The 26,405-nt window shown below is 52.6% G+C and overlaps 2 protein-coding genes across 2 annotated transcripts; one reads left to right on the top strand and one right to left on the bottom strand.

Annotated features, from left to right (window-relative positions):
- Positions 1 to 243: 243 nt before the first annotated feature.
- Positions 244 to 13,191, top strand: TMEM151A (transmembrane protein 151A). The gene is made up of 2 exons (XM_079958205.1): positions 244 to 896; positions 8,228 to 13,191. Exons 1-2 carry the CDS (start codon positions 804 to 806, stop codon positions 9,587 to 9,589), a joined length of 1,455 nt encoding a protein of 484 aa, XP_079814331.1. The 5' UTR covers positions 244 to 803; the 3' UTR covers positions 9,590 to 13,191.
- A 9,014-nt stretch (positions 13,192 to 22,205) lies between these two features.
- Positions 22,206 to 26,194, bottom strand: LOC307205716 (homeobox protein SIX6-like). Its single transcript, XM_079958468.1, has 3 exons — positions 25,305 to 26,194; positions 23,758 to 23,921; positions 22,206 to 23,144 (listed from the first exon to the last, which is right to left on the bottom strand). Exons 1-3 carry the CDS (start codon positions 25,701 to 25,703, stop codon positions 22,976 to 22,978), a joined length of 732 nt encoding a protein of 243 aa, XP_079814594.1. The 5' UTR covers positions 25,704 to 26,194; the 3' UTR covers positions 22,206 to 22,975.
- Between the last annotated feature and the right edge of the window lie 211 nt (positions 26,195 to 26,405).

Below are 26,405 nucleotides of genomic sequence, written 5' to 3' on the forward strand. Positions count from 1 at the left end.
GCACTCATCATGCTGGACTAAATGGGGTCTGATGGTTTATTTTGTTGGCATCCCTGTGCGCCTCCAGGGGTGAAGTCCAACCACGGCGTTAGCAGCACTGAAGTGACCACCCCGGGGCTCAAGCCTGGGCAGTTGTGTCTGCAGGTCCAAGAAGGCCACCCGCCTCTCGGCCTCTCCAAAAAGGACCATCGTATGATAACAAGGTGCATAGAACTGCGAAACGTCTGCAGGACTCCTCTTAAAGCAAAATCAAGGCGCCTTCCGAAGTTACGTGAACATAAGATAGGAGAGGAGGGAGAGGCACTCTCGGGAGTCGCGTGTGCTGCGTTCAGACGAGCAGCAGGCCAGATCCCTTGACCGTGCGAATCACGGGGCAAACACGTGGGCATCTAGACAGTGCTTAGTCATGCCCCCAAGGAAGAAATGGAGGATCGGGCCGAAGCGGCTGGAGAGCTCCGGGAGGCGCTGAGGCGGAGGCCGCGTGTGGCCCCTGGCTGGGGCCTCGGGCGGGGGTGGCCCAGCGCGGGGAAGGCGGCCCTGGCTCGGGGCGGGCTCCCTTCCAGCCGCTAGGAGGAGGGCGGAGCCGGAGCTGAGCGCGCGGGCGGCGAGCGGAGAGCCCGGGGAAGGTGCGCGCCAGGCAGGCAGGCAGGCAGGCAAGCAAGCAGGCAGGCGAGGGCGGCCGTCTCCATGCCCTGCTGCAGAGACTGGGCGAGTCGGCGCCGCTCCTGCCTCGGGGCCGCGGAGCCCCTCGCCCGCCCCTAACATGCGGCCGGGGCGCCTGCTGGCGGCGCCACGCGTGAACCATGCCAGGCTTGGCAGAAGAAGAGGGGGCGCAGCAGCCGGGGGCTGGGGAGCTCCCCACGCTCACCCCGGCGGGGGGACCCCCTCGGGAAGAGGTAAGGCCGGCCAGCTCCCGAAGCCCAGAGCCACAGAAAGGCGCGCTTTGCGCTGCGCCCAGGGCGCACCGATTTGGAGACCCCGGGGGGCTTCTCCAAACTCCGGGGAAAGCGGGGTGGGGCAGGTGGTCGAGACTCCTGGATCGGGGCCCGCTTCTCCGAGCTTCGGTCCACTTACCCCCCCCCACCCCCGATGGTGGGCGAGGCTGCGTGGGGGTGGGTATGTTGGGGGGGGGAGGGAGACAACGGCAGTTTTGCTGCAGGGAACACGTGCTGCTTTGTGTCTTATTAATAGCCAGACGGGGGTTAAAAATAAACGGGGATGGGGGGGGGGGAGCGGGTAGAGGGGACGGCGCGAGCAGGGCTTCATTTGTCCCATCATCACCATAGGAGACCCCCCCCCCATTCCTCGCCCCCCCACCACCCTCAGCAGCATCGCCGGGATTTTTTTTGCCGCGTTGTGATTTGGAGTTGTGTATTGTGCGCGTCCAGAAAGGGGTGACGGTGGCGGGATTTCGCGGGGGATTCCGGGATGGAGAGAGGGAGAGAAATCGGTTAGGGCTAGAGGAAGCCTTTATGGATCTGCAAAGAAAGGGGTGTGTGTTTTGCTCCCGGCGTTGGGGGAGGGGGTCGTGGCGGGTGGGGTGGGGGGAAACGTCCGCCCGCACGAAGTTCTGCATTGCACCAGAAGCAGGCAACGTCCTTCTCTCCGCTTTGCTGCTCGCTCGCTCGCTCTTTTTTTTCCTGCTGGTGGCAGCGACTCCTGATGGGGATGATGGAGGGATTGTCTCTGAAGAAAGGGGAGTTGTCGGGGGTGGGAGACAAAGCGAGCAGGCAAGGGAACGAGGGAGGGGTGGTGGCTTGGTGGGTTTTTTTTAATGTGAGGGGCGTCCAGTGGCGGGGGGGGGGGAATCCTGCCACCAAGCCTGGCAGGTGGAAGAGAAATAACGAAAAAAGGGGGAGGAAAGGCTGTATTTTTGGAGATGATTGCGCACCGTTGGGAGTTGATGATGGTGCAACCTTTCCACCATTTCTCTCCTAAGCCTGCAGAAAAAGCTGGTGTTAGGTGTCTTGTGGCAAGAGGAGAGAGATAATTGGGAACAGTTTCTCCTTTAGCTGATCAGAGAAAATTCAGATTTATCTGGAGGACAAACCTGCCCCGCTTCCTTCCAGTGGCGTAGCGTGGGTTGTCAGCACCCGGGGCAAGGCAAGTAATTTGCGCCCCCTAACCCATGCATTTGCGCCCCCTAACCCGTGGATTTGCGCCCCCTAACCCCCAGATGTTGCGCCCGGTGCGGCCGGCCCCCCCTGCACCCCCTACGCCATGCCACTGCTTCCTTCCTCCATTCCAAAGCTCCCCAGATCAATATCCCCAGGCACGCACACGTATTTATTGTTTGTTTACTTACAGGAGGGGTTTATACCCCGCCCTTTTGCGAAAAAAAAAAGGCTTTCTGACAGCGGCTTGCAAAAGTCATTCAGAGACGATTCCTGCTCTCAAGCTTTTTAATCTGAAGAGACATGACACACAAGGAAAAAGGAATGGGGAGGGAGGAGGATAAAGCAAGCTTAAACACAAGTGCACAAGTTACATGTTTTAAAAAGCAGTTGAGAGCCCTAACTGGTCCTAGCAGCATTTCTGGGTTTCATGGCCTTGATAAACAGCGCCCGCCCAGTCGGATCCAGGAGCGGAACTGATGACAACATTCAGGCCAGGAGGACAAGGTAGCTCCTGCAGTACAGCCTGATACTTGGTGGCTGCTACAATCCACACAGAAGCAAGCTTATTGGAGTCACCCACCTCCCTCATCAACAACAGAGGCTATATTTAAAGTACAGGGAGCTGAAATGGGAAGGAGAATGTTTTTGGTATGCTCAAAGAACATAATAGGAGCCTACTAGATCAGGCCTATCTAGTCTAGCATCCTGTTCCTCGCAATGGTCAACCAGGTGTCCCGAGTCTGCAAGCCGGACCTTAATTGCAACAGCATCTCTTCCTGCTTACGATTCTCATCTTCTGGCATTCAGAGGCCCATCTGCACTTCAGGCAATATCACACCGCTTTAAACAGTCCTGGCATCCCCCAAAGAATTCTGGGAAGTGAAGTTTGTTAAGGGTGCTGACAGTTGTTCGGACACCCCTATTCCCCTCACAGAACTGCAGTTCCCAGAGTTCCCTGGGAAGAAGGATATATTGTGTAACCACTCTTGGAACTGCTGTTGTTAACAGACACCCCTGTTCCTCACAGGACCAAATTCCCAGAGTGAATTAATGGTCAGTTCATCTGCCCAGGGTGCTCTGGGAATTGTGGCTCTGTGAAGAGGAATGGGGGAGTCTCTTAAAGGATTGGCTGCTAAGTAACTCTGGGAATTGTAGCTGTGCACAAGGAACAGGGGTCTCCAAACAGCGCTCAGCACCCTTAGCAAGCTGCAGTTCCCAAGATTAAGTCAGGACAATCGAAAGCGACAGGATATGGCTAGCCTTCTAGCCTCCGACTCTTCCTCTTACATCTTTCAAGGTCCTTCATGGTCCCACTTCCTGAGCTGCCTCTTTCCTGTCTGCCAATTCCAGTGCCCTTCACCCCCCCGTATCAGCCTGATCCTGCCAAGCGATGGCACCAACTATTTTCCCTCCTGTGCTGAGATGACAGTCCTGAGTCCCAGTAGAATATAAGGCAAAGCCCATTCCGCTACATTGGCCCAGTGGATCCTCCTGTCTGGTATGGGGTGGACCAGTGGCCCTTTGGATCTTGTTAGACTCTAACTCCCATCAGCCCCAGCCAGCATGGCCGATGGTCAGGAATCATGGGAGTTGGAGTCCAGCATCACCTGGAGCAGGGTTTCCCAAACGTGGGTCTCAAGCTGTTGTTGGACTACAACTCCCATCATCCCTAGCTAGCAGGACCAGTGTTCAGGGATGATGGGAGTTGTAGTTCATAAACAGCAGGAGACCTAAGTTTGGGAAACACTGCCCTTCCTGCTCTGATCTATTATGACAGTGAATGCTAGACATTAGTCCTGCCAGGTGGGAAGGGGGTCTTGATGGCTTCTCTCCTCCAGGAGGCAGTGATGGCCGCCATCTTGGATGGCCACTGTGAGAACAGGATGCTGGACTAGATAGGCCACTGGACTGGTCTAGCAGGCTCTCTTTCTGCTGGTGTCTTGATGGGCGAAGCCAAGGATCGCTAACATTTTGTGCCCAGTGGGTACATTCTGAATTTTGAGAGGGTGCTGGCTTGTGGGTGGGTGGGTGGCATAATACAAAATGGCTGCCACAGGGAGCACAACATTACATGAACTTGGAGAGACGGCCACCTCTGGCAACCTTACGTTTCCTGTGGGATGTTAGCAGCATCCTGCTGTCCCTGATTGTGAAGATCACACAATATTGATTACACACGCACAGGCCCTGGCGCTGCTTCTGCCTAACAGCAACAGGGAGCATTCTTCAGCGCCAGGAGAAATATACAAGGCAGCTGCAACGCAATCTCACTTCACATAAATCGCTTAGACGGTTACCTGCACATTTTGCCATATTTCGTGCTTTCCAGGAGAGCTAGAGATTTTTAAAGAAAGAATGAAAGGAAATGGAAGCTATGGGCCTTTGGTGGCGCTGGGTTGGTGACTCCTGGGCTAAGACCCCCGCAGCTTTCAGGGGCACCTGTATTTCAGTGCCGCAAGGTCCTTGTATTCTAGATCCCATGAGCACCTAAAAATTTGACATTGGCATTCCAAGTATCTAAAAGATATTTTCAAAAATCTTGACTCAGGGGTCAGCGTCCGAATGTTGTTGGGGAGAAAGAATCTTAAGCATATCTTTATATAATTGTGATTAAATAACATATTCAAATCAGTAATTTAAAAAATACCCTTCAGGCATACCGCACACTTAAGAAACTTGAAGCAGATATACTTCCCATGATGCCCCGTCCATTTCCCATAATTCCTTGTGCCCCCCACCCTACTGGCTAGGAGTGGTAGTGCAGGCCAATGCCGTGTTGTGTGTTCCAACCTGGATGGAAATTCTATTAATATAGGCATGAGAAATTTAACAAGGGGGCTCTCAACTTGTTTTCTTCAGCATCTGTGGGGTAGTGTGGCCCTTTTCCGAGCTAGCTGCCCGTGCAGTTTGTGGGCCAGATTATTGATTCCTCCCCAGTCTGGTTTTAGTGTTTACATTCCTGTTTATACACTCGGCAGAACTGAGTGTGGGCTGAACCACATCGGGCTTTTGCTTGCAGCTGGTGGGAGGAGTTTTGCATGTTTAAATGTAATTCCACTAAAATAAAGCGCATGTCACTGCATATAGAAATCTAGCAAGCCAAGGAGAAAACTTAAGTGGAACGCTTTTCCCTGACACTCTGGGTTTTTACATGCAGGGAGTTTGTTGCGTACTTTCTTTAAAACAAAAACAAGTATAGAAATTATGATGGTGGTGATGATAAATCTCATTGGGAGAAAAGGCGCCTAGACATTCTGTTGTGGATAACTAAACCGAAGTTTAAGGTGCCCTTTGGCAATTAGCTTATAGATCTGAGTTTCTAACACTTCTATGAGGAACTGGATTCTGGACTCCATAAGCTTTTTAGTTCAACCAAGCCGCAGTCCTCTTACGCTCTCATCACATGTTTTCCTTCCTCTTCTCTAACTCCTTCTCTCTGAGTGCAGGACTGCAAATGGCCAAGCTCTTTCCTGATGCCTCTCTCCCCCCCCCCCCCCCGACCACCCTAATAGCCATTTGCTCTTGGCACATTTCCCAGAAGCCTTTGCCAAAACCTTTGCATCCTGGGAAGGGAAAACAGGGTGGGAGGATGTGGGCAGCGCTGGTCGGAGGCAGAACGACTATTGGCACATAAACCCAGAACATCGCTTCCCACAACAGAGGGCGCATTTCGCGAGGGAGATGGGCCGACCGTAAACCTTGTTGAAAAGTTTTAAGCCAGGTGATCCACGTTCCAGGATCACAGTGTCAGATCTGTGTCAGGAGGACAGTGACTACACACAAAATGAAAACACAGCCCTGCTCGCCTAACCTGCAACCAGTGTAGTTGCAGTGAAACCCAGGAGTGAGGGGTGGGGACAAGAACAAAACAACAGTACAGTTTCTGTAGGTCCAGAGGTTTGTTGGGGTCTGAATGGAGCCTCCCTGCTCAGGAGCAGTCTATCCCCAGTGCTAAAGGGTTTCCAATGGAAGGAAGGCATGCTGGTTTCCTAGAAACACCAACCTGTCCACTACGAGAAGCAGGGTACAGTGGTACCTTGGGTTAAGAACTTAATTTGTTCCAGAGGTCTGTTCTTAACCTGAAACTGTTCTTAACCTGAAGCACCACTTTAGCTAATTGGGGCCTCCCACTGCCGCTGCGCCGCCAGAGCATGATTTCCGTTCTCATCCTGAAGCCAAGTTCTTAACCTGAGTTAATATTTCTGGGTTAGCGGAGTCTGTAACCTGAAGCGTATGTAACCTGAGGTACCACTGTACTGGGTTAGACCCTTTGGGTCTGATGTAGCAACAGCGTTCTTCTTAATGTCCCTAAAAAGACTGCTCCTCCCCCCCCCCCCCCAGTGTTGGCTCGACAGCCTAAATCCAAGTCATTTGGTGTGTTCCTTGATGTGTCTAGTAGTTCTGATAACGGCAACAGGAAGATGTGGCCAGGCCTGTCATTCATCATAGTTGCCGGGATGCAGGAGAAACTTGTTTCTCTTAACGATCAGATGGTTGAAATCCTGCCAATATGCTTTCCTCCATATACTTTCCAGGCTGGTCTATTAGGGCAACTGGGGCACTGCCCCATTAAACTCTGCCTGCCTTCTTACTTCCAGCCAGTCTAGAGGGAGGACTTTGCCTGTCCTCCTCTTCCTTAATCTCAGTGCTGCCCTTGAGGGAGGAGGACATAGCTGTCAACTTTTCCCTTTTCTTGTGAGGAATCCTATTTGGAATAAGGGAATTTCCCTTAAAAAAAAAGGGAAACGTTGACAGCTATGGAGGAGGAGGACGACTAGACGTGGAAGAAGCTAGAATTCATTGGCTGTGCCTTTCTCTGGCTCTCTGGCTCCCCCTACTGTTGGGCTCCCTGCTTTCCACCCTACCAATCCCAGTGGGCACCAGCAGGAGGACTAGCGACTTGCGTTGTATATGCTGCTTTTAACAGAAGCTGGGCATTCAGGGACAGGGTCTGGAATATCTAGCTGTCAGGGAGCCAGCCAGCAATAAATCACATGGAATATGTGAAGTTAACTCTTTATTAGCAGAAACAAGGCCTGCTCAGGGCAGCCGAGCCTAATGAGCGCAGCAACTCTTCTTGGTAGGCCTTGCCCCTATGAGGCAGTTGCAGAGGCTGAAGATCTCTGCCTTCCCACAGCTGCCTAAATCTCCCCTGCGTCCTTCCCAAGCCATCTGATACTCAGCCTACTTGCCTGTCTCTGCTCCTTTCTCTTCATACCTCTTCTGGTCCTAGGGGTTGCCCCCATGGATCAGTTGCAGAGAGGTCCCTGCCTTCCCACAGCCAGCTAAGTCCTCTCCTCTCTCCAGGGTTTTCCGCCAAGCAACCAGAGACTGCGCCTTTGTGCCTGTCTTTCCTCTTCCTGGGGGGGGGGACAGGGGTGGGGAGCTTGTTGCAGCAGGAGTGGGAGACACCCGTGACTCTTCACAAACCTCACCCATCTGCTTCTTGGCCTCCCTTCTCCAGCTTCTGACTCTGGACTGCCACAGTCTCTCCCCACTCACTAAACCCTGCTGCCTCTTCACCATCTGACACCTCTTCCCCACAGTCTTCTCCCTCTGACCCACAACTATTTCCTGAGCTCTGAGCCTTCTCGCCTTAGTGGTTCCCCAGCTGGTTGTTGTTGTTGTTCTTTATTGAATTTATATACCGCCCTATACCCGGGGGTCTCAGGGCGGTTCACAGAATAAAATCAATATATAAAACCACAAAATCCCTAACAGAAATAAAAACAACAACCCAATAGCCCCCCCCAGCACATTTTAAAAGGGCATAGGATGTTAATCGGATCAACCAAAGGCCTGATTAAAAAGGAACATTTTTGCCTGGCGCCTAAAGGTATAATGAAGGTGAACTTCTCTGGGGAGAGCATTCCACAGACAAGGAGCCACTGCGGAGAAGGCCCCTTCTCGTGTTGCCACCCTCCGGACCTCTCAAGGAGGGGGCACACGAAGGAGGGCCTCGGAAGGTGATCTCGGGGTCCGGGTAGGTTCATATGGAAAGAGGCGGTCCTTGAGGTATTGGGGTTCCTCCACCATTCCTCTGCGGCCAGCCAGCCCGCGACACTAACCTACCATTTTGTTTCTCTCTCTCTCTCTCTCTCTCTGAGCAGCAGCGCCCCCTCAAGCAATCTCTGAGCAGCTCCCTCTGCCGTGAGTCCCACTGGAAATGCCTGGTGCTGACGCTGCTGATGTACGGCTGCTTTGGCGTCATGGCCTGGTGCCGCCTCTCGACGGTGACGCGCCTGAACTACGTCGACTCCTACCGCGACGCCTCCCTGGTCTACCACGACAGCCCTTGCTCCAACGGCTACATCTACATCCCCCTGGCCTTCCTGGGGATGCTGTACGTGGTCTACCTGGTGGAGTGCTGGCACCGCTTTGCCAAGGGCCAGATGCAGTACCGCGTGGACACGGCCAGCGTCTACGAGAAGGTGCAGCGCATGCAGCAGGCTACGCCCTGCATCTGGTGGAAGGCCATCAGCTACCACTACATCCGCCGCACGCGGCAGGTCACCCGCTACCGCAACGGCGACGCATACACCACCACGCAGGTCTACCACGAGCGCGTCAACACCCACGTGGCTGAGACCGAGTTCGACTACGCCGGCCACGGCGTCAAAGACGTCTCCAAGGAGCTGCTGGGCCTCTCAGATTACCCAGTCACCAAGCTGCGCTTCACCAAGTGCTTCAGCTTCGCCACGGGGGAGGCCGAGGCGGCCTACCTCACCCAGCGGGCCCGCTTCTTCGGCGAGAACGAAGGCCTGGACGACTACATGGAGGCCCGCGAGGGCATGCACCTCAAGAACGTGGACTTCAAGGAGCACATGATGGTCTTCCCCGACCCCGGGCGTCCCCCCTGGTACACCCGCCGGTGGGTCTTCTGGTTGGCCTCGTTCCTCCTCCTCTCCTGGCCCTTGCGGGTGCTGGCGGAGTACCGCACCGCCAACGTCCACTACCATGTGGAGAAACTCTTTGGGGCGGACGACGGGCCCAGCCCGCTGGACGCAGTGGGCGGCTACGTCCGGCGCATCTCCCGCGTCAACACGGTGGACATGACCGAGCTGGAGTGGCACATCCGCTCCAACCAGCAGCTGGTGCCCAGCTACTCGGAGGCCGTGCTGATGGACTCCACCGTGGTGGCCGGGGCGGCCTACCTGCGCAGCTGCCAGCGCTGCCGCCGGACTGTCAGCAGCAACTCCTTGCCCTCGCGCGGGACCCGGGCCCTCTACGCCCGGCTGCCCTTCAGCTGCAGCCGCTTCTCGCTCAGCGGAGCCCGGCGCTGCGGGGGAATCCTGCGCAGCCTGAGCGGCAGCCATGTGGGCAGCAGCATCGAGACGGAGCCCCTTGAGAGCCCCCCTTGCTACCAGGACGCGCTCTACTTCCCCGTGCTGATCGTGCACGGTGGGGAGGGCTGCCACCGCAACGGGCAGAGGCTGGGCCCCGCGGGGAGGGCCTCGGGGACTCCGCTGTGACCCCAGAGAGAGAGGAGCCCCACCGGGTGGGAAGATGAAATGGAATAGCAACCGAAAAGCCTCCGCCCTGGCTTGTTTCCCTTATTACCTGAGTGCCCCTGCAAAAAAAAAAAAAAAATGGGCTGTAGGTTCATTTGGTCCACCCATTTCCAACCCCCTCTAAGTTATCTGGGGGACGGGGAAACGAAGGACCCTTTTCGTGTGTGTGTGAGTGTGTGTGTGCACGCGCACGTGTGTGCAAACGGAGCCAGTTGTGCAAAGGCTGGCTTGTTTTGCACAACCCATTGCTTCAAAACAAAATGCCCTTTCTTCTTCTTTTTCTTAGAATGTGGTTGTTCAACAAGTTCTCTGAGAATGGAAGGAAGTGGGGGGGGGGGACACAGAGGAAGGGGTGTCTGTCTTTGAAGCAGGCTGTTTCTGGGGCTGAGGGGAGAGAGGAAAGACCAAGAGCCACATGGGGTGTGTGAACCCCTATGTTTGGGCTGCTTTAGAAGCCTTGACATCACTTCTCCCCTTAAGTTTTGTTTTTTTACTCTGCACCACTGAGCCCCTCCATGACCACGAGGGCGAAGCATCACACTCAGGGTGTCGGGAGGCCTGCAGTTCTTTCTGGCATTGTAGTTACAGGAGACTGACTGCTCCTGGCCTTTAGATGCATTAAAGGGGAGGGGGTTAGAGGATTCCCTTCTGAAGCCTGATTGGGAGTTGGGTGGCCCCATTTTTCATCGACTGAAGATCTGTGCCTTTGTAACAGGGAGAGATCAAAGGGCCAGGCGCCTCGACCCACCCCAGGTTTTTTTGCCTGCCGTTTAAAGCGACAACAACACACATGCACACCTTTCTTTGTGGGCTCAGCCCCTTGGCTACCTACATGTCGCCTCTGGGTTCAGGGACAGTGCAGGCAACTCCTCATTTATGCGCAAACCCAGAAGTGGCAAAAACGTCCTTTAAAGAGCGTGATAGTTGCAGAAATAGCTTCCAGCAATCTCAGGAGCCTTTGCAAAGTGGAAAGTTGGGAGTTTGAGTGAGGTGGTTTGGAGGGAGCAATTGTGGTGGAGTTTGGGGCATTATTATTATTATTATTATTATTTTAAGGGTTTTTCAAGGGTTTCCAAAAGTTCAGAGGGTGTTTACAGGCTTTTTCAACGGCATTCCCAAAACACGCAATTTCAGTTAAAGGCCTTGGGATGTAACCACCGCGTAAAAATGGGGAGTTGTCTGTATGCCTTCGAACGCCAGGTGCTGGGGACAGGTAAATGGGGAGAGCTCTTGCCTTCGTGCCTCGCTGGTCAGCTGTCAAAAACGGGATACTAGACTAGACGGACTTTGAGTCTCATCCAGGGAGACGGTACTTCGCTTCCAAAGTAAGCTGTCGGGGCAGGCAAATGCTCTCGCTTTTGGCTATCCATCCATCAAAAGCTTTGTGCAGAATCGACGGACCAAATGTTATTGCGGAAGAGGGGGGACACCTCCACCGCAAAAAAAAAAAAAAAGCGTAACTGAATGGCTTCAGGAATCCTGGGACCAGACAGGGCCGGTCCTCCCATTAGGTAGAATGAGGTGGCGGATGTTGGGGGCGCTGGGGGCGGAGCCCTACTCAGCTGTTCCTCCTGATTGGCTGCCCAGCAGTGACGCTTCCTTGGTTGCTTGTGTGACTGGCTGTGTTGCCTGTTCTCTGCGCAGCCTGCCGGGAAAACTTTGCTGGCTCAGCAAGGAAAAGCAGAAAAGCAGCCAGCCCCAGCCAGACACTCCAGGAAGCGTTTTGTAAGCGCATGTGCGCCTTGGCTCCTGGCGGTGCTGCTCTTTGCATTGTCTTAGCTGGCAGGGCAGTGAGTGAGCGGTGGGAGGAGGGTGGAGCTTGAGTGTGGGCCATAGAGCTGGCCCCCTAAACTAGCCTGCGGCCCTCAGGTGCCTCTAGCTAGCAGGGAAGCTATCACCTACTGAGTTGGCTTGCGTACGTGGAAAGCAAGATTCCTAGGGACATAGCCACCATTCAGTAGTTCAGGGCTGATGAGGATGCTGGAAGGTGGAAAAGGATGTTGGTGGACTTAGGCTATACAGCAAGACAGGACTTGGCTGACAATGGAGGGCCCAGGCACACATTCTCCATACAGTCCTTCACGCCTGTCTCCTGTGGTCGTGGGCCCTGTCCGCACCGTGCGTCGTGGCCAGCTATGTTCTACTCAGGAGCAGACGCACTGGTTTTTCAATCCTAAATTAGTCACACCCAGTCGTTTTAACGGATCTGCCTTGAACATTAGGAACACCACCACACAGTTAAAACAGCCCTTGAACTTCCACCAAAGAATCTCAGGAACCTTAGTTTGTGAAGGGGGCTGAGAGTTGTTAGGAGACCCCCTTGGTGCTGCACCCTTAGTAAACTACAGTTCCCAGAATTCTTTGGGGGCGAGGAGACCTGGCTTAAGGTGGCAGGAGGGTGTTTTTGCATATCTGGTGTGGGTGCGACCTTAGGGCAGCCACAGATTTAGGCTGACAACAATTCATTCTCCCTTTTCTGAGCAAATGACGGGAGCACCATTTTTATTTTTATTTTAATAAGGCTTGGGCTAATTCTGAGCGCTCCTGGAATGCCGCGATCCTCCGGGGAGGGTGAGAGCCTCAGCAAAGCCGATAACAAGCTTGTAGTGTAGATACACCCTGGAGTAGCTCAGTAGGTTGAGCATGAAACTCTTAATCTTAGGTTCATGGGTTCGAGCCCCAGTTGGGAAAAAGATCCCTGCCCCATGGGGGGGGGTTGGATTAGGTGACCCATGTGGTCCCTTCAGACTCTACAATTCTATAAAAAAGTTTATAAAGAAACACATTTGCTTTCTTCCTGCCTCTTCCAGTATTCTGGATCCCAACCATGTTCCTTAGATAGGACTTTTTTGGACTGTAGTGGTTCTGCCTCTCCCAAAATCTTAAGTAGGCAGGGCTTCTTCCTCTAGCCTTCAAATGGCCTCCTGCCAGGGACTTTTCAGTTGTGGCCCCTGCATTGCTGCAGGTTATGTCAAGGGGCGGGACTTCACACACACACCTTTTTCCAGGCTTCCTGATGCTCCTTAGACTCTACCATGCGCAGGCTACAATGCTCTCCTCTCACCTCGTGAGGAAAGCATGTGTGTGTGCGAAGGGACTGGCGTGTGTGAGTGTCCGGGGGGGGGGGGAGAGATGTTGCCATTCCCGACCCCACCATCCCATTATTATGACTGGGGGGTGTCTCCACATTTGACAGGCCCGAGGAGTCCCAGGTGGGGGCCTCCATCGCCATGCTGTTGTAACTTCAGTGTGAGTTTGCATCGAGACCACTGGTTTCTTCCTGTTTTCCTGGGGGACGGGGTGGGGGGGGTGGCGAGGTATAGAAGCTCCTCCCCCCCCATTCTCCCTCCCTCCTGCTCTCTCTCCTCCCGTCTCCATGCAACACAGGCACAATTCAAGAGAAGAGACTCTTTTTATTGTGCAACATGAATGTGGACGTGGAACTGTTAACCTAAATCGGAGGGGGTGGGGGTGGGGCGACGCTGGGACTTGTTGATGTTGGAGTGAAATAAAAATTACTTCGAGTCCCTCGCTCATAGGACAATAAAGATCTTTCGAGGTAGGCAGGCGCCACTCGTGTCCTTGTGGGGGTCTTCTGAATGGGGGGAGCGGGGGCGGAAACATTGGAAAGGAAGATTGGGGTTCAGGGACTCCCAACTCCCATCAGCCCCCAGCCAGCATGCCCAGTGGCAAGGGATGATGGGAGTTGTAGTCCAACAGCCTCTGAAGGATCTGAGCCTCCTATATGCAGGGTTAAACCACAGAGCCTGGGGCTTGCCAATCAGAAGGTCGGCAGTTCGAATCCCTGTGACGGGGTGAGCTCCCGTTGCTCGGTCCCTGCTCCTGCCAACCCAGCAGTTCAAAAGCACGTCCAAGTGCAAGTAGATCAATAGGTACCACTCTGGTGGGAAGGTAAATGGCGTTTCTGTGCGCTGCTCTGGCTCGCCAGAAGCGGCTTAGTCATGCTGGCCACATGACCCGGAAGCTGTACGCCGGCTCCCTCGGCCAATAAAGTGAGATGAGCGCCGCAACCCCAGAGTCGGCCACGACTGGCCCTAATGGTCAGGGGCCCCTTTTGCTGACTTGTGACCTCTCAAATATACCTGCCCCCTGCTGTTGCAGCCAGTTGGGGCTGAGCCGACGGAGTGATTGACAGGCACTCGATCCTATGAAGGGTGTCTTAACACTGGGGTGGCTTGTGCCAGCTTTCTGCAGCCTGGTGCCCTCTCTGGGTGTTTTAGACTGTAGCCGAGGGCCAGGCACAGAAGCTGGGAGGGCCACATTCTGCCCCTAGGCCTGCACTTTCCCAGCCTTGGTCTGTAGTGACCACCAGCAGGCTCTCTGGCATTTCTCAGCCCTAGGGATGGTGGGGATCAAATGGGGGTCCTTAGCCATGCAAACCACAGCTCTTTCCCTCTTGAGTTAGCCTCTTTGCCAGGGGTCGGCAAGGCTTACCAGGATCGCTCCCACGGAGTGGCAAGTAAAAATTACAAACTTGCCAAATAGATTGGTTTGAATATTAGCCTCCCAAATCTGCCATGTATAAAACCTGAGTGCAGCCTATCGTTGCCCTCATAAGGTAGAGAAGCTGCGATCTAAGAGATTGGGGGAGAGGGGGAAGGCTACTTCCAGACCAGTACAGCATACTGTAGAGTCCAATACAATATATTTTTCCTTGGTGCTTACTCCCAGGTAAGAAGGGCAGCTTAGTTCCACACACACCCCATCCATCAGTGGAAAACCTAAAGGGAAACAATTAATTAGATTGGGGTGGTGAGCCCTCTAAGATATGGGATCCCTGATTGGTTAGGACATGTGCCTATGACAGGAGTGGGGAACCCGTGGCCTTCCACATGTTGGACTCCAACTCCCATCATCCCTCACTATTTTAGTGCTGGCTGGGGCTGATGGGAGTTGAAGTCCAACCGCCTCTGGAGTCTACCCAGTTGGCTACCCCTGCTGTAACCCATCATCTGTTAGGCCCTCCTGATGTTGCTGGACTCAACTCCCATCAACCCCAGCCAGCATGGCAAACGGTTGGGGATGATGGGCACTGTAGTCCAGGAACACCTGGAGAGCCACAGGTCTTCTCATCGTGACTCTCCTCCCTCTCATTTATTTTCGTGTTGTGTTTTATTTTTCATGACCAATTAAGCCCAGGCAGAGCAAGGCCAAGGTTTTGAGGCCCTGCAGCCAAGTTGTCTGTATCTCTTTCCCGCTTCTGCCCTGGCAACTGCAGCAGCTGAGGAGAGATGCCCGCCTTGGCAGCGAGCAGATGGGAGTCAATTGCTCGGAAGTAAGTCGCTTCTCCCCGGGTGGTGGCTGCAAGGAAGCCTGTGGTGCTGTCCGATCCCTGCATTCTCGCACGCCTCAGAGCATCCTCTCATCCTCCCGGTGTTGCCATGGAGATGATGGCAGAGTGGCGGGGAGACTCAGGCAGGCGGGAGAGACGGGACAGATCTCCCCTTGCTCTCTTCCTCCCCCTCATGCGGCTGCCCAGTCTTGGCCTGTAAAATCTCAACCTGCTGCCTTTTTCGCCAAGAACACCAGAAGAGCCCAGCTACATCGAGACCACCATCTTGTTTTCACAGTGGCCAACCAGATGGCGACCCCAGAATACCACCCCCGGAGGACTGGAGTGCAACAGTTACTCTCACCACTTGTGATTCCCAGTAACTGTGATTCAGAGGAACATTCGCTGCCTCCCAACAGGAGGAGGAGAACATAGCTGTTGTGGCTAGCAACCGTCTAGGGTCTGGGCCTTCGTGATTTTGCCCAATGCTCTCTTAAAAGCATCCAAGTCAGCGGCCATCACTGAACAACTGAACCTTTCAAAACCAATCATTTACCACACTATCAATCTGTAGGTTCTTCTCGCTTCCTCTACCCCAGGGGTCCCCAAACTAAGGTCCGTGGGCCGGATAAGGCCCGAGGGACTCGTTTATCCGGCCTACGGTGACCCCCGCCACCTGCTGCCGCCGTCCACTCTTACCGGCGCTGCGCTGCACGGCTGCCCACTTCTGGGTCGGAGGAGCACCAGAAGCGTTTTTTCTGGTGCACATTCGGGTCGGAGGAGGCCCGTGCACATGCGCACAAGCTATTTCCAGTGCTCCTCCAACCCAGAAGTCTGCCGGAAATAGCGTGTGCGCATGCGTATGGGCCCGCGCCCTCCGGCCCACCACGTGATCAGCGCTTGAGACATCGGCCCGAGGCACAGTAAATTTGCTGACCCCTGCTCTACCCCATCCCTGCTCCCCAGCTTTACCTAATGGCATATTCCGTCTTTCGTTTGATTCCAGAAAGATGGTGCTACAGGGGCAGTCTCGTTAGGGTGTAGATAATTGGGCCTGACCCCCTGCCCAGATGGCACCAGATTTCCTGCCCTTACCCATCTTAAAAAAATAAAATAAAAATGGCCCCCATCCACAGTTTGAAGGGCATCTGGTCTCACAAAGACCCCAGCACTCCCATTTTATTTTCTCCAGAAGCATAAGTCTCCACAAACTCTTATTTTATTATTACATTTATCTCCTGCCTTTCTTCACAAGAAGTTCAAGGGGACAGATGTGTTTCTTCCCCACTCTCCATTTTACCTGCACAACAGCCCTGTAAGGTAGGTTAGGCTGAGAGGCAGCGACTCCCTCCCTACCAAAGTCACCCAGTGCAATTAGTTTTGTGGCCAAGTGGGGATTTGGACCCTGGTCTTGTCTTGCTGCTGCGATCCCAGGAATTAAGGCTGTTTTGGAGCCAGACGTATCTGATAGCTCAGGAGTGGAGACTAAGGGCTTATCCTCACTTATCTTGTGCCCTGCTCTTTCCAGGCAGAGATCCACACTTTAGCACGCCATGCCAAATCATTTTTGGATTTTTGCCCCAAGCTTTCCCTGCAAAAACACACTATTTAAAGCAGTGGTGTAGTGTGGAGGTGGGGCATAGGGGCTGTTGCCCCAGGCGCAAAATTGTTAGGGGGCACAAAAATTCCAACACCTGATGCTGCCTCAATGCAGCTGTGTGCTTTCATCGTTGAAAATGGCTTCTCCATGCGAACCAGGAAGTGACCTCTCCAGACAACGGAAAGGCTCTTCTTACCTCTGTTGCTGTGATCTCCTGTGTGACACAGACGCCGTTAGGCAGCTGAATGCACATGTGTACTCCGTTCTTTTCCCTCTCTGCACCCACCACCTCCACTCAGCCCTGGGTGCTGGCAACTGTTGTAAACAGAATCTGGTCTTGTTCCCTTGTGGGGTACACAAGAGCCCTTATAGAGTCCTTTGCAGGTTCCCCATCGGTAGGAGAAAATAACAGAGGCCAACCAGAGAATATTGAGAAGCAAAGCAGCTAGTAAGCCTGATCTTTATTAACGCTGTTGCAACAGGGTGCTCCCCTCACACGCAGGAGGACGGAGGAGGACCCAGAACAAAGGTGGGCCTCCCTTTATACAGACATTTTGAAATTCCCTGCCCTGGAGCTCAAGACCACCCCCAGAAACATCATACATACATCATAGAAAAGGCGGTCTACAACAGAAATCTGAGTGCTTTGTTTATCTCCTGTCTGCCAGGTTATCTGAAAATGCCTTATCTGATTGCCTTTCCTGGTAGTCTGGCCATTCCTTTGAGATGGTAATCACTTAATTCCCTCTCCCTGCTGGCAGAGAAACATTTGGTCAGTTTGGGAGTCAAAATGGTTTCAGGAATGTATTCCTGTGCTGCTCCAGACATGTGGTTTTTATATTTATGTATGTGTTTGCTTGATACATTTATGAACATTTATTATATATCTAAGTCCTAAAAATTCTTATAACACAACCCACAGTACATCACTACTTTAAAGCTGAATGGGAGCAAAAGTAAATTCAGCTTTTATGCAGATTACCGCTTGCTCTGATTGAGCTTTAAAAGAGCAGGTTTTGTGGGGAAATCAGAATAAAGGGTTTGCTCAGACATGGAGCTTTCAATCATGGACCATGCCTGGAAAGAGATAAGCCCTGAGTGTGGGACTGGGTGGAATTAATACAGCCGGGACCTTTAAACAAAATGCTGCCAAGTGGCGTGCTTCTGTTCAGGGTTCGAGCCATGTCCCTTCCCCGCATGCTCCATGCCACGCCTATTGTATGTACTCAGTCCACACTGAGCTGTTTCTGGTTCCTTTTAATGGTGGCTGGTGCCCATTGGGGCAGAAGGCAGGGAGCACACCAGTAGGTGGCGCCAGAGCCATTGACAGGCTGAGCCATTCTAAGTTTGGTCCCCCGTCCTCCTTGCTGAGTTCTACAAGGAACAACACTGGAACTAAGGAAGAATAAGGTTTCAGGCAGCAGCACCCCCTGGACTGGATGCAAGCTAGAAGACTTGAGTGGGGGACCTGTGGCCTTCCAGAACTTGCAGGATTACAACTCCCATCCTCCTGGACCACTTGCAATGCTGATGGGACAGTGCCTCATTTGCCCTAATGGACCAGCCTCCGCTTGGATCCCCAGGTGCTGTTTTTTGCCTACATAAGGAGAAGGAATGACTTGGCTCTTGGATGGCTTAGCAGCAGATTTTAGGGAGGGCAAGGCTTTCAATGACAATGAAATGAGACAATGGCTACGAATCACACCTCCACTTTCAGAGGCATCTTGTGCCTCTGAATATCGGCCTAAGCCAGCAGGCTTGCCTTAGCTCATGGATAGGCAAACTAAGGCCCAGGGGCCGGATCCAGCCCAATCGCCTTCTAAATCCGGCCCGCAGATGATCCAGGAATCAGCATGTTTTTACATGAGTAGAATGTGTATTTTTATTTAAAATGCATCTCTGGGTTATTTGTGGGGCATAGGAATTTGTTCATTCCCCCCCCCCAAAAAAAAATAGTCTGGCCCCCCACAAAGTCTGAGGGACAGTGGACCGGCCCCCTGCTGAAAAAGTTTGCTGACCCCTGCCTTAGCTCTTCTTATTACACAGGGTTCCAGCCTTTTAAAAGCGTTGATCATGGCTGTATCCCTTCATTCCTTCTCATTCCAAACGCTTCCCTTCTCAACCTCATGCCTGCAGAAGGGAGCCACTAGAGCATCCCTTTGTTTGTTTTTAAGTGACGCATCGCCTCTGGAATGCAAAGCCACCATCATTTATTAATGCGGCGCTGGCATTTTTAGTGGCGCTCTCTAGATATTAGAATAGAATCATTTTATTGATACTGTGCCGTAAATATACTCAGCAGTTTACACAGAGAGAGATAAACAAACAACCCCAAAAGAGAGGCCTCTGCCACCCCCGCCCCCCGGGGGAGACCTCAATCTAAATTTATGTGGCAGAGGATGAAATTGGAGGGATGAGCCAAACTAAACAAGGGATTAATGCAAGCAGATGTAGGTTACCTGTATGGACACCTTGTTTCAACTGAGGGATGGAGGGATGCAAAGGGTTTAGCCAAAAGCTTCATGGACACAGTGGCTGGGCCCCAACCCCTAGGTGTGGCTGCAAGTGCCCTGGCTGCTGGTATGTCTCCCACAAAGTACACCCAGTGGCCATAAAGGTGTGGAAAGCCGCTTTCGATCGTTCCCCAAAAGGTGATTGCTGCTGGAGGCGGTGGCCGGCTGGGCTTTGGAGTTCCCTACCTATTGGTATTGGGGGACTTCAACATCCATGCTGATGCCACTCCCTCCTCACAGGCTCTGGACCTGGTGTCTTCCATGGCGACACTAGGGCTCTCCCAGTTTGTTTCGGGCCCCACACATCAAGCAGGCCACACGCTGGATTTGATCTTTGGCGTCGGTATAGATGTGATCATGTTTCCTTCGATAAAGGTGCCATGGTCTGATCACTACGCTCTGAAAGCCAGGATTGACGTTCCACCCCCACCCTGCTTGGGTGGCGAGCCAATTTGGGCTCGCCCGCAGAGGCTGATGGACCCTGATAGATTCCGTCAAGCCTTGCGGGACCTTTCTCCCCCTCGCGACTCATTGACTGAGCTTGTTGAGGGCTGGAATATCCAGCTCCTAGCAGCCATCGATGAGATCGCACCTAGCCGCCCTCTGCGACCCCGCAGAAACCGGGCTCCCTGGTTTACCGAGGAGCTTCGGAAAATGAAGCGGGACCTCAGACGGCTAGAGCGAGTATGGCGGGGTGCCTGTGACGGAGCCTCAAGAACATCTTACAGGGTTTTTATGAAAACCTACGAGATGGCAGTGAAGGCCGCTAAGAAGTCCTACTTCTCGGCCTCCATTGCCTCCACTAGCTCTCGCCTGGCACAGTTATTTAGTATAATTAGGTCTTTAACGTCCCTTGAAGGACAGCCAAATTTAAAGAACAATTTGACACACAGCTGTGAGGCATTTGCGAGCTTTTTTGCGGAGAAGGTCCTGTTGCTCCGCCATGACCTCCCTGCCAATTTGGATACAATAAAGGAACTGGAGGCCTCTCAACTGTCCTCGGGTCCAGTATTGGACCACTTTGACCGGATATCCCCAGCCGATGTGGACAGACTCATCCGAGCTGGAAAGCCCACCACCTGTCCTCTTGACCCGTGCCCATCTTGGCTGATTAGAGCGTGTCCAGACGAGGTGCGGGCCCCCCTGAGTGATATCATCAATTTGTCCCTTGGCACCGGGATATTCCCAGGGGAACTGAAGGAGGCAGTGGTGCGTCCGCTCTTAAAGAAAACATCATTAGATCCCTTAGATCTATCCAATTACCGCCCGGTTTCGAATCTTCCATTCCTGGGTAAGGTGATTGAGAGAGCGGTTGCTGAACAGCTTGGTAGGCTTCTGGATGAAACATCGGCTCTTGATCCATTCCAGTCCAGCTTCCGCACTGGTCATGGGACCGAGACGGCTCTGGTCGCCCTAACAGATGATCTCCGCAGGCAGCTGGATCGAGGCGGGTTGGGGCTGCTGATTCTTCTAGACCTGTCAGCAGCCTTCGACATGGTCGATCACGAACTCCTGGACCACCGCCTTGCCGACGTGGGGTTCCAGGACACAGTCCTTCAATGGCTGTGCTCGTTTCTCTCTGGTCGGGGACAGAGGGTGGCGTTTGGGAGGGAATTGTCATCACACCACTCCTTGGTGTGTGGAGTGCCTCAGGGTGCGATTCTCTCCCCGATGCTTTTTAACATCTTTATGCGCCCCCTCGCCCAGCTTGTCCGGAGTTTTGGGCTGGGTTGCCATCAGTATGCCGATGACACCCAACTCTATCTGTTGATGGATGGCCATCCTGACTCGACTCCAGACACACTGACCAGATGTCTGGAAGCTGTGGCTGGATGGTTACGTGGGAGCCGGTTAAATAATAATAATAATAATAATTTATTATTTGTACCCCGCCCATCTGGCTGGGTCTCCCCAGCCACTCTGGGCGGCTTCCATAAAAACCAAAATTACACTAAAATATCACAGATTAAAAACTTCCCTGAACAGGGCTGCCTTAAGATGTCTTCTGAATGTCAGGTAGTTATTTATTGCTTTGACATCTGCTGGAAGGGCATTCCACAGGGCGGGCGCCACTACCGAGAAGGCCCTCTGCCTGGTTCCCTGTAGCTTTGCTTCTCGCAATGAAGGAACCGCCAGAAGGCCCTCGGCGCTGGACCTCAGCGTCCGGGCAGAACGATGGGGGTGGAGACGCTCCTTCAGGTATAAAGTTAAATCCTTTGAAGACAGAGGTCCTCTGGCTGGGACGGGGCGATATGGGATTGAGGGGGCAACTCCCATCTCTTGCGGGGGTGCAATTAGTGCCAGCATCATCCGTTAAGAGTTTGGGTGTAATCTTCGATACCTCCCTCTCTATGGAGGCGCAGATTACAGCTATAACAAAGGCGGCATTTTTTCATCTCCGCCAAGCTAAGCAGTTGGCTCCTTATCTCTCTCGCACTGACCTAGCCACTGTGATCCACGCGACGGTCACCTCCAGACTGGATTATTGTAACTCGCTCTATGTGGGGCTGCCCTTGAGACTGACCCAGAAACTCCAGCGGGTGCAGAATGCCGCGGCGAGACTCCTTACGGGGTCTTCGCTGCGAGATCACATTCACCCGGTACTATACCAGCTGCACTGGCTCCCGGTGGAGTACAGGATCAGGTTTAAGGTGCTGGTTTTAACCTTTAAAGCCCTATACGGCCTAGGACCCTCGTACCTATGGGACCGCCTCTCCTGGTATGCCCCACAGAGAAATTTACGGTCTGCAAATAAAAACATCCTGAAGATCCCAGGCCACAGAGAGGTTAGGCTGGCCTCAACCAGAGCCAGGGCTTTCTCGGCCGCGGCTCCAATCTGGTGGAACGCTCTGTCACAAGAGACTAGGGCCCTGCGGGACCTGACATCTTTCCGCAGGGCCTGCAAGACAGAGCTGTTCCACCAGGCCTTTGGTCGGGGCGCAGCCTGACCCCCTCCTCTGGCAATCTGCACAGAATTTTGCTTAATGGTTGCCATCAATTTGATTTTAATTAATTAATTTTATAATGAATGTTTTTAGAATGTTGGATTATTTTGATTGTTGTTAGCCGCCCTGAGCCCAGCTTCGGCTGGGGAGGGCGGGATATAAATAAAAATTATTATTATTATTATTATTATTATTATTATTATTACTGTATTATTAACAGATTCCTTTGGCTCAAAATCGGCAAGAGCATCACTGATATAGGTGCATCCATCCTTACGCCCCGACCTCTTTTTAATCTACAAATACCCCCATATATGTTCTCTTTCTCGCCTTACTTCTCATTCACTTCCGCTTTAACTCCAAAACCTCCCAAATCTATTTCCTCTCCCCTCACTCCTGGCTTCTCCTCGCCCTCTTCTCTCCAGTCCTGACTGCAGACTCAGCAAGACGTCATTCTGGATGCCTGAGCAGGGGGCCCTTCCTTCCCACTGGTTTAGGGCCCAGAGAACTACAGAAGGGCCCGGTTGTGTGAAGTGAAGATCTGGGTAGGCATTTCATTTCATTCTGGTTAAATTAGAAGCCGCCCAAGGCAGGCCTGAGAAAAGAAAGCCTGGAGTCTTCACTGCTCAGGAGCCTTTAATTCTTAAGCCTGGGTCCTGGGGCCCCTTCTCTCGAGGTAAATACACCTATTTTTTGTAAAGTGGCAACGAGACTCTGGTTTTATCTCCTCCGAAGGACGCCCGCGCTGCAAAGCTGCTCAGGGGAAGGCAAGCGGGATAACAGGGAAGTTAGCCAATAAACTCTCCGTCCCCATCATTCCTGCCACACCCTCAATCTTGGCACCTGGTTCCCTTTCCTTAAAACCTCCCCCGCCCCCATTCCATAAGTAATGGGGTTCGTGATGACTGCATCTCATTCCCATTGGTCGTGCCCTGCGTCTCCCACACACCCCAGCCAGTCATTTCTGTTGAACAGAGAACCCACCCCTCGGCTGGATCAGTTTTCCCAGGTCTCCCCTGCTCTTTGGCTGTTTTCATTGTCACTGGTGGCTGCGGTGGGATCCCTCTGCTCCCCGGGTGGGCTGTTCTCTTCTGCCAAGCACAGCTTGCTATTTAGGGTCTCGGTCTGGAGGTCTCTAGGCTGGGTTGATGGCTCCTTTTGCAGCCTAATAATAATAATAATAATAATAATAATAATAATAATAATAATTATAATAATAATAAAAAATTTATACCCTGCCCACCTCGGTGGGTTTCCCCAGCTAATCTGGGCGGCTCCCAACAGAATATTGGCTCCCAACAGAATATTAAAAATATGATAAAACATTAAAAACTTCCCAATACAGTGCTGCCTTCAGATGTCTTCTAAAAGTCAGGTGGTTGTTTATTTCCTTGACATCTGATGGGAGGGCGTTCCACAGGGCAGGTGCCACTACCGAGAAGGCCCTCCGCCTGCCTCCCTGTAACCTCACTTCTCACAGGGAGGGAACCACCAGAAGGCTGATAACAAATGGAGGGAGCAGAACAATGGAATAAATTTTTTTTTAAAGCCATGTGGATTTTTAAAAAAGGGGGCAGACACCCCCCCTACACCCCCCCATGGTTACTGAAGAGTACGGTCGATTCATCCGAGATTATCTTCTTGAGACTGCTGCTTAGGTATTCTTATGAAATGGAGATGCCAGAGACTGCAGTGGGAAACTTTGGCATGATAGAGATGTTCTACCGCAGCTTGAATTAGGCCAGGCCTGCCTTGCACTCCCTCCAGCTGTTTCTCACCTGTGCTTGGCTGATGCTGCGCGGTCTCTCTGCCGGCGGTTTTTAAACCAGTTCCCCACTTGGGTGGGGGTGAGCCCTGTCGCCTGGGCCAGGTGCCTCTTGCGGGAAGGGTTAGGGTACGGATCCTGAAGGTACCACTCCCGCAGGAGGTTCCGCGTCCTTTCCTGGGGGAAAAGGAGAATGGATGACAGGCCACAGGACAGGTGCAGAGGAACGAGGAAAGAAAATAGTACTCTTCTGCGGAGGCTGAAAAGCAGAATCAGCTTATGCTCCATTTAATGATGTCTTTACTCTCAAATTCCCTTCCCTTCAAGAGGTGTCCTTGTCTCCACCCCTCTATTCTTCTCCATGCCTGCTATTCTTTTTCATATTTTCTTTTTACGATCACTTGTTTTTGTTTTAAATTAATTGTCTTTTGCTGGTTTTAATATATGTGTGTATGTGATTCTTTTCTTGCTTATAATATTGTGAGTCACTTTGAGCTGCCATAGTAAACAAGAAAGCAAGTAATACATATAATTACTGATGATAATAATAATAATAAATAATATTATTACATCCCCCCCTTAATGTGATGGATCCTGCTGTTTGCCAACACTTGCTCAACTTGTTTTATAAGTGGGAGAAACCAGCCTGTCAGCTGTTCCTTCCTTCCGGACCGTCCATCCCATAATCCCACTCCATTTGACCACCACCCTTCCTTTCCCTCCCTGTCCAGCCAACAGGCAACTAGCAGTCTGTGACCACAAAGTATACTCAGTCAGCCCTCATTGTTTTTGGGGGGTGGGGATTCTAGTGAAGAAGCACACAAACGTGTCTGCTGCCCCTGATTGCTTTGCTTGCCAAACTTACCTCCCCGATCGCCCTTCTCACACACCACACCAAATTGCCCTGTTTGGTAAATTGCTGTGTGAAGCCCCTTTTGTTAAGCATCACTTCCGACACATTTGATGGAGTTTGGAGCTGCTTCCATTAAACAGCTCACTTGTCCATTTGCATGGCTGCCTATTGGTAGCCAAGCGAACTGCAGAGCGTGACAACACCTTGCATTTTTATGTATATAGGAAGATATATACAAGTGGTTTTTTGCCAGGCTGGAATGTATCTCTGTACTCTGATCACGCCTCTCGTCTGCCTGGATGGAGGATAGAGAGTGCTGTGTGAGTGCATGTAGAAACTAGCCTATTGAAGAGCAGTACTTTGCATGTGTTTCTCCACCCACTTTTGCATGTGGCCCTCGGAAGGTTGCCTGGAAGGCAGTGTGGCCCTTGGGCTGAAAACGGTTCCCGATCCCAAACACAGATCTAGATCCCGTTTGTCTTTATGGCAACAGGGCAACCTCTTTAGACATGTAAATGGCGGTGCTCAACTGGCCAGCTACGGACGTTAACTTACAAAGAAACCAGTCTGACCAGTTCAGGGGTCTCTTCTAAGATTCCAAGCCTCCTTGATACAGAAACACAGGCATGGAAGGGACACGAAGATATCATACAGACTGACCCCCTTCTCCCCAAAACTCTATAGCAATATAATCAGGTCCTGCTCACCTTGAAGCCATTCACTTTCTGCTCCCCATCTTGGCCAGAGTCCCTCGGCAGACCAGGGACCTTCTTCCGGGCAGGTGATCGGTCGGGCGGATGTATTGAGAACCTGTCTCCGCACCGCAGGGCTCCGAACGGTTCCAGGTGGTAGGCGGCCACAGTGGCCTGGCTGCAGTAGGGCGCCAACCACGCAGCCGAGGGAATTGGGCTGCTGAACAACTCCAAGTCATGGCAATTGGCGTGAGTGCAGCTGAGGCCTTCGGGGTGCCGGAGGGCGAGCGATGGCGGGAGGGACCACAGGAAGCGGGCGAGGCGCTCAAATTCTCCGCTCTCCTGCAGGGCTTCGCAGACGCGAGCCACCTGGCTTGGGGAGAAGAGGGGGACACTTGGTGGGGGCAAGGTCATCTTGGGGGACGGGCTGAGGCTACTGGGAAGCTAGGCGAAGCAGGCCTACGGGGCGAGGGGGAGCAAGATGGCCGAGCTAGGGGTGTGGGGAAGGGTCTACAGGACACAGTGGCAGAACACCCAGAATGCCTTGGGTAGAGGAGGGAGGGAGGGAAGTATGAAGGAGAAGGAGAAATAATACAAAACAACACAAGTATTGTCAGTAGAAGCCCTCAGTGATGTTGTCATAGGAACAGGGTGAGGAGTTGCAACCCTCTCCCCAAATCAGATTCTCTTCTGGAATAGAAGAGCCTCAGTTGCCGGATCAGGCCAAAGGCCCATCTAGTCCAGCATCCTGTTCTCACAGTGGCCAACAGAAGCCTCACGAAAGCCTGCAAGGTGGACCTGCGGACAGTAAGCCCACTGCTGTTCTCTTCTAACAACAGCCTCTGATTCTGGAAGCAGAAGCCACTGTTGGTTCCCAGCAACTGGTATTCAGAGTCATCTGGACTATTTTTAATGTATTTCTTTTATTTTCGGGACCCTGCACTCATAATCTGATGCCCTTCTTTGTGTGGCCCTTCCATGAGAAGTCTGGAGGGTGGCAACACGAGAACAGGCCTTTTTTAGGGTTGCTCCCTAGGGAGGCCCGCCAGGCACCTTCCTTACATATCTTTAGGCACCAGGCAGAACCTTTCCTCTATAGCAAGGCCTTTGGCCTTT

The sequence above is a fragment of the Podarcis cretensis genome (genome assembly GCF_951804945.1).
Source record: "Podarcis cretensis genome assembly, chromosome: 16".
Classification (NCBI taxonomy): domain Eukaryota; kingdom Metazoa; phylum Chordata; class Lepidosauria; order Squamata; family Lacertidae; genus Podarcis; species Podarcis cretensis.

Coding starts and splice junctions, on each gene's coding strand:
- TMEM151A (XM_079958205.1), top strand. CDS start 804: ATGCCAGGCTTGGCAGAAGAAGAGGGGGCGCAGCAGCCGGGGGCTGGG. Junction 897..8,227: donor GGGGACCCCCTCGGGAAGAG/GTAAGGCCGGCC, acceptor CTCTCTGAGCAG/CAGCGCCCCCTCAAGCAATC.
- LOC307205716 (XM_079958468.1), bottom strand. CDS start 25,703: ATGACCTTGCCCCCACCAAGTGTCCCCCTCTTCTCCCCAAGCCAGGTG. Junction 23,922..25,304: donor AGAAAGTGAATGGCTTCAAG/GTGAGCAGGACC, acceptor CTTTTCCCCCAG/GAAAGGACGCGGAACCTCCT. Junction 23,145..23,757: donor GCAGCATCAGCCAAGCACAG/GTGAGAAACAGC, acceptor TATTATTATTAG/GCTGCAAAAGGAGCCATCAA.